General features: G+C 36.0%; 1 protein-coding gene across 1 annotated transcript; it reads left to right on the top strand.

The window, feature by feature from the left end:
• Positions 1–5914: 5914 nt before the first annotated feature.
• Positions 5915–6709, top strand: LOC141665422 (uncharacterized). Its single transcript, XM_074471407.1, has 2 exons — positions 5915–6211; positions 6296–6709. The coding sequence occupies exons 1-2, from the start codon at positions 5915–5917 to the stop codon at positions 6707–6709; spliced, it is 711 nt and encodes a 236-aa protein (XP_074327508.1).
• The last annotated feature ends 553 nt before the right edge of the window (positions 6710–7262 follow it).

Raw genomic sequence — 7262 nt, 5'->3', positions numbered from 1 at the left:
GCACATTGGGTATGCTATTATAAATTAAACTCACTTTGATTTTGCAACTGGTATAATTGGTTTTATTGGGGATAGGATGACAGAGGATAGGAATGTTGTCTATTTTGCTAGATTCTATCAACTTATTTATACTTTTTGTACTGATGAACCTCAATTAGTCAGTTCCTCAACCCCACCTTTTAAAGTTGCAAAACGCTACTTTAATGACCTGGTAAATGCTGACACTAAGAAATCAGTGGTTAGACCATTACAGATTCCTTAGTCTGTAAAACAGATCCTAGTAAATGCTGATCCTGATACTTATAGGTTTGTTTACTCTGATGTCCAACCAACAACAAACACTCAAAAACCATCATCCTCCACACCTACCACTCATTCTACTCAACCTACCCTCAGGAAATATCTCAAATCCTATCTCTCCACTTCACAGACTGTTCAACCCTCATCCTCAGCACCTACTGTGAAGCCTTCATCCTCCAAGCCAAAGAGGACAAAGACTGTTCCTCAAACACCTCAAAAGAGAAGGAGGATTTCCTTGAGAGATGAATCTGATACTGAGGACCAGGTTCCTTCTTCAAAACCTGTTGTAGGTGAAGCTGAGAAAGAGACTTCTCAGAAGGATTCTGGAATTGGGGGATCTAGGCTTCTCAAAAGGCTTAGAAGAATGACAGTTCCTGAAACTCCCAAGGAATCCAAATCAACAAAGAGATACAAGAAACAGAGGGCAAAAAGGCCAGTTTCAGATGATGAAGAGGAAGCAGCTAAGGAAGGGGATCAAGAATCTCTGATCTCACAAGACAAGGAATTTGCTACAGTCAGTTCTTCTCCATCAACTCCATCTAAGGAAGCTGTTTCTGAAAAGGCTAACACACCATATGTGTCTCCTGTTGATCCAGACACAAGTGTTGATATTGATGTTCAAACCTTGGTTGTGCCTGAAGTAATTCTCTTAGAAGCTCCAACAATAACTAATCCTTCAATAACACCTGTTACTGATGCTGTTCAAACTCCAGAGTTATCTACAACACCTTCTCTGCATCATGTTGCTGATGATCAGACTTTAGGTGAGCATCAGGATATGGCTGTTGATCAGAACTTAGAACCAGATCAGCAATTAGAGGATGCTGAAGCCTCCATTGCTACACACACTGTTGTCTTATCAGAAGATACTGATTCTTTAAGTTCTGATGCTGCAAATGCTGGCGATACTGGTGATGCTGCTCCAACTGCAGATGCTGATGCAGCAGGTCCTTCAGGACATGCTCCTCAACAAACTATTCTTAAGTCTGAACTTATTAAGAAGTTTGTTACCCGAGAAGCACCAGTGCCTTGGAGTGAAACTCCTGCAGGACGGGAGTGGACTAAGGAATGGAACTCAGTTTCATGTGTTCCAAATGATATTCATCTTGCTGAGAACTTGAGTAAAGCTGATGAAATGTTAAATTCTGATGATTTCAAAACTCAGCTTAGAGTCACTGCATTGAGTACTAAACATCTACAAGGTCTTCATTCAACTACTCGTGCAGAGCTACACAAGATTCAGGAAGAATTTATTAAACAAGGAGAAGTTTGAAAAATTGATAAGAAAAAGTTCTTCCAACCTACCTTTGACAGGATTGCTTCTATTGAGAAGACTCAAGATCATCAATAAGCTCAGATTGGTGATATTCTGAAAAATCAAGTTTCTCAGCAATCACAACTTAATGAAATCCAATCTTCAGTGGAATTGCTTGTCTCTCTTCTATTACCTGCTGATGCCAAAAAGGGGGAGAAAGTAATTAAGTCCAAATGCAAGACTGACAAGACACTGAAAGGGAAGGATGATGGAAAAGATGATCGAGGAAGCTCTGGAATGGGTAGAGGTCATAGTCAAGGTAGAGGATTCACATCAAGACAAACTGAAATCACAAGTCACAGGACAAGTTGTGATACTGGGAAAAGAATAAGTTCTGCTACTGGTAAAAGGATAAGTTCTGATGAACTTTTAGATCTTGATGAGGAAATGTCAAGACAATTATTTCTTCAGGAAAATCCAGGAATGGACTTGGAGAGTTTAATGGAAGAAGAAGCCAGACTTAAATCAGAGAAAGTTGCATCTAAATCTGAAGCATCTGGTAAAAAAGCTACTTCCAAAACTCAAAGGCATTGTGATCAAAGAAAGGACACATACTGAAGCAATATTGGCTAAATCACAACCGCAGATAGATCCAAGATCCAAGGATAAAGAAAAGGTTGGTGAACCTATCAAGGTGTATGTGCCTCCTAAGAATGAAGAAATTACTGATGAAAAGGATAATCTTGCTCTGACTTTAAGAAAAGTTCTTAAAACAACCTCTGACATGGCTCAAGTTGTTCAGAGTCAAGAAATTGTAAGTTCTGATACTCAGAAGAAGCAAGTAACCTCTGACATAGCTCAAGTTAACTTGATATCAGAAGATAGACCAAAGACACTCCTACCAGGATTCACTAAAGCAAAACAGACTCAATCTTTGAAGACTACTGCAAGTGGTTCTGAAGCTAGAGTAGTTACTGGAAAGGAAGCAAGAGATAAAACTGGATTGGGAAGTGCTAATGAAAGAAGAATACATAACACTACTAATGATCCAACTTCCTTGAGTGAACCAGGTATTGGAGCAACTCCTGAGAGATTGAATCAACTAGAATCTGTACAAATGGTTTACCATACCTACTTGAAAGAATACATCTTGTTGTATTTCATGACAGATGGTAGGGTTTATCATATAAGACAAAATGCCATTCCATTGAAGTATTTTGAAGAATTGGAGCATGTACTATTCTTACTTCAAGTGGATGACAGATTGACAGGGACTGCTGCAAACTATTTGAAGGATCAGATTCAGAGACAGAAAAGGCTTTATTCTGTTAAGTTTGACAGCACATACGTTCCAAAGTACAGAGATCACAAGGGTGATATAGTTGAAATGAAGCCCAATTCTGCTCAAATTGTAACTACCTTTCTAGGGTACAGGGCTGTGGAATTCAATCTTGAGTCTGACAAAGCTTATTTGATTAGACTAGATCAGGATATAAGAAAAGCAAAGATCAATGATCTCAGAGCTGCAATCTTTCAAATTGGTGAAGATACTGCAGAGCTTAAAGATGCCAAAAGGAGAATGATTGATGAACTTAGATATGCTGAGAGATGTTTGTTGAAGAACTATCTCAGAACAACTCCTGACATCAGAGAGATCAGATAATAAAGCCAAGTCAAAGATCTACAACTGCTTAAATTCTGATATTTGTACAGACTGAAGTTGTTATCAGAAGTTAAATATTGGTAAAGCTTTAAGGACTGTAAGTTGTAGTTATCTAGTCTAATTCTCATGCATTTGTACTTAATGTTTTTGACATCATCAAATATCTGTTAAACTTGTATATTATGCTAATTTACAAGTTGGGGGAGATTGTTAGATATATTTGATAATGTCATGACTAATATAATTTATGTTTAGATTTCAGATCTTACTTAACAGGACAAATCAGTACTTAACCATTAATCAGTACTTATACTGGAAGTCAGGACTTAAGGATATCAGTACTTATATTATCAGGAGATAATCATCAGAAGTTAGATATCAGAACTTAAGTGCTGAAGGACGTTTAGATAAGGACAGTAGCTGATTAAAGGAAAGAAGATCGAGATAAACATAAGAAGAGATATGCATGAAGAAGGAGTTCCGTGAAGAATGGAATACTTGGAAGAAAAGATATCTGATTGATATATTTTAGGAAGCAGAATTATATTCCATATCAATTAGCGATTATCTTGTAACTGTGTAGTATATAAACAAAGACATAGGGTTTACACTATAAGTGTTATTATATTCAAGAAGATTATTCATTGTAACCCTAGCAGCTCTCGTGATATTTGTTCATCACTGAGAGGTAACGGTTCCATACTGTAACAGAGTTTATTATTTCAATAAAGTTTGTTTTTTGTTACTTAAGATATTAAAGTTCGATTTGATTGTATTATACACTGTATTCACCCCCTCTACAGTGTGTGTGACCTAACAATATAATATTTTAGTTTTAATAAATAATTATATATATTCCAAAAAAAAATTGTAAGGATTAATCGGATTTCAAAAATTGAATCGTTCGAATACTTTAAAGAGGATTAATTGGGGATTAATCGGTTGAAACGAGAATTTTTAGAACACCACCCAAGTTTCTCTTACTCACCTAAAAATTATTCTTTATAATGGATACTCATTGCTATAAGTTATTTATGTAAAAAAATAATATAATGAACAATTACCGGTATACATGTTGGTGAAATATTATAAAAAAAATTGATATGAACAATGATCACAAAAGAACGGTGAAAAACTTTGAAATTGCCATTGAAATCGCTTAAGCAAGTTCTGATACCATATTATTTAGAGTGAAAGTAAAAGATATTATTGCAGTAAATTACAATGTGAAACTTTAATGATATATTATATATACAGTCAGCTAGAGAGGCTGAGTTGGCGTCTTAGCTGGCAACACGTATTGCTGATACAGAGACTTCTATACGTGACTACATCCGTCCTCCTGGATTCTTTACATACTTTATCCTAATGATGGACACGTATTTTAAGGTTATTATAAAATATAGTGCTATAATTTATTTTTAGAATTTTCTTTTGTTATATAAAAGTTTAAACATTATAATTTTATTTAAAAGAAAAAAAATATTTAAAATTATTTAGGGAACCATGTGTTACGAGAGTTTTATAATGCGTGCCGATCACTTGTCCCCAATGTAGGAAGGGAGTAATAGATTAGGTGAAAAGCTCTCTAGTGCCATCTCTGAAGTCGAGTCATTCTAAATGGATTGCAGCGGCATTTGTCGCTAATTATTGACTTGCGTAGGTGGATCAGAAACTGAATGCTGATTGTTAAAGAAATGTGTGATGGTAGTCGAAAGTTTATGGTATTAGATGATGATAAAGTAAGCAAAGCAGATACACAGATCATGAACTGAAGTAGTATATGGACATACAGGATCAGAAAAGATCTGTTGAGGTAGCTGGTGCTTGTATGCAAATGGACTTTCGAGCGACACTACTCAACAAAAGGCACTGCTACTAACTTCCATTTTCTGGGAAGGTAGTTGTAAGGTGCATAGAATTTATATTCAATATTATGGCATCCAGCTGATCAAATACAAAACAGATTGTTATGATATGTGATACCACTGTTGCTATATCATCAGATGCTGCTGATGTAACTGATGACCTCAAGCAAAGTCAATGATAGTTAGTTAGAGAATTACAGCTATATTTAGCTGTTATTTCTGTTTTGTTTATATATAAACCTGAGTATATAGTCTTATTAGATCATTAGAATATATAGATACATCTCTCTCTTATCTTCATATAAGAATGTAACTTCAAGCTTTATTTCTATGATGAAATTTGTTGCTTGATTGATTCATCTCTGTTGCACAGAGCTCATGTTCATTGTTCTGACATGGTATCAGAGCGGCGATCGATTCGTATACAGGTTCTCCACTGCGTCTTCATTGTTACTTCATCTTCTTCGTGTTTTCCGTACGACGCCATTGTTACTCTGTGTTTCACCTAATTTTTTTTTCTTCTTTAATTGCATCTGTTTGATAATTGCAATGATATGCTGCTATATGATAACTTTTGATACTTAGATCCAATTTCTATATGCGTAAACAAACTTATTCCGCTGCTGTTTCATCGCCATCTACTCCTACAATGCCTAATCAGACTGCATCTACTAGTAATACTACTGTTATTGATGTGTTTCATCTTTATTATCTTCAACCTTCGGATAATCCTGGAATTGCTCTTGTTACTCAACCTTAACAACTCAAAACTATCATCAGTGGAGTCGTTCTGTAAAATTAGCTTTATCTGTTAAGAACAAAGTAGGAATGATTGATGGAACTCTTGCTCAACCTCTGACTAGTACACCTCTACATCCTTTCTGGAATCGATGCAACGATATGGTATTATCCTGGTTATTGAACTCAATTTCAACTGAAATTCGAGATAGTGTGGTTTATTTTAGTACAATAAAGGAGATTTGGGATGATTTATCAATCAGATTCTCTCAGAGCAATGTTCCACGCATTTTTCAGTTGAAGAAAGACTTAATTGCTCTTAACCAGGGATCTATGTCCATTACTGCATATTTTACTAAAATGAGAACTCTAACAGATGAACTCAATGTACTAGCTCTAATTCCTAAATGCATTTGTGTGTAAAATTCTTGTTCCTGTGGTGTGAGTTCCAAACTTGAAACTTATGAGCAGATTAACAGCCTGAGTCAGTTTATAATGGGCTTAAATGATGGATTCACTGCTATAAGAGGCCAGATGCTTATGATGAAACCTCTTCCTACACTCAGTCAAGCTTATTCGTTGTTGCTGCAAGAGGAAGGACAGCGTTCTACTCCTATGAGTTCTGTTCCAGAAAACATTGCAATGAATGTAAAGTTTGCAGGAAATAAATCTAATCAAATTGCTTCAGTTAGCTCTAAGAAGAATAATGCAGATGAACTATGTGACTTTTGTCACAACACAGGACATCATCAGGACAAATGTTTCTTTTTGCATGGCTATCCTGACTGGCATCGTCTATATGGTAAACCCAAACCGAAGATGAAGGTCGCAGGTGTTAAAAAGTTGCACAAGTATCTGCCAAACCATCTGCTTCTACAGATATGATCAGTACTACTAGTTCATATGCCTTTTCAGAAGCCTAATGTGTTCAACTTACTAAAATGATTCAGGAGAGCATGAAATCTATGAGCAATTGGACATCTTCTTCATACTTGTCAGGTATTCATAGTGTCTCTTCTGCTCACAATGCTTATACAGTACACACCAAATCCAACATTACCTGGATATTGGATTCAGGTGCTACTGATCATGTTGTGTCTGATATTTCTTTGCTCTGTCAACCTAAGTTTGTTAATGCAGTCTTACATTTACCAAATGGAACTGTTGCTTCCATAACTCATATTGGAAATGCTATGCTGACATCTGATATTGTTTTATCTGAGGTTCTTTGTGTACTCTCATTCAAATGCAATCTTGTTTCAATCTCAAAACTCACTGCAGATTCCTCTGCTTCTGTTTTGTTCTCCAACTCCACTTGTCTGTTACAGGACCCTTCCCTGAAGCAGATGGTCGAGATTGGTAAAATGGAAGCTGGACTGTACTCTCATACTGCTATTCCTAATACAACTACTTCTACCTCAAATTATATGTGCAATAG

This window comes from Apium graveolens, chromosome 6, assembly GCF_009905375.1.
Source record: "Apium graveolens cultivar Ventura chromosome 6, ASM990537v1, whole genome shotgun sequence".
Classification (NCBI taxonomy): domain Eukaryota; kingdom Viridiplantae; phylum Streptophyta; class Magnoliopsida; order Apiales; family Apiaceae; genus Apium; species Apium graveolens.
The sequence above is the reverse complement of the archived record's forward strand: the minus strand, read 5'-3'. Positions and strand labels throughout refer to the sequence as shown.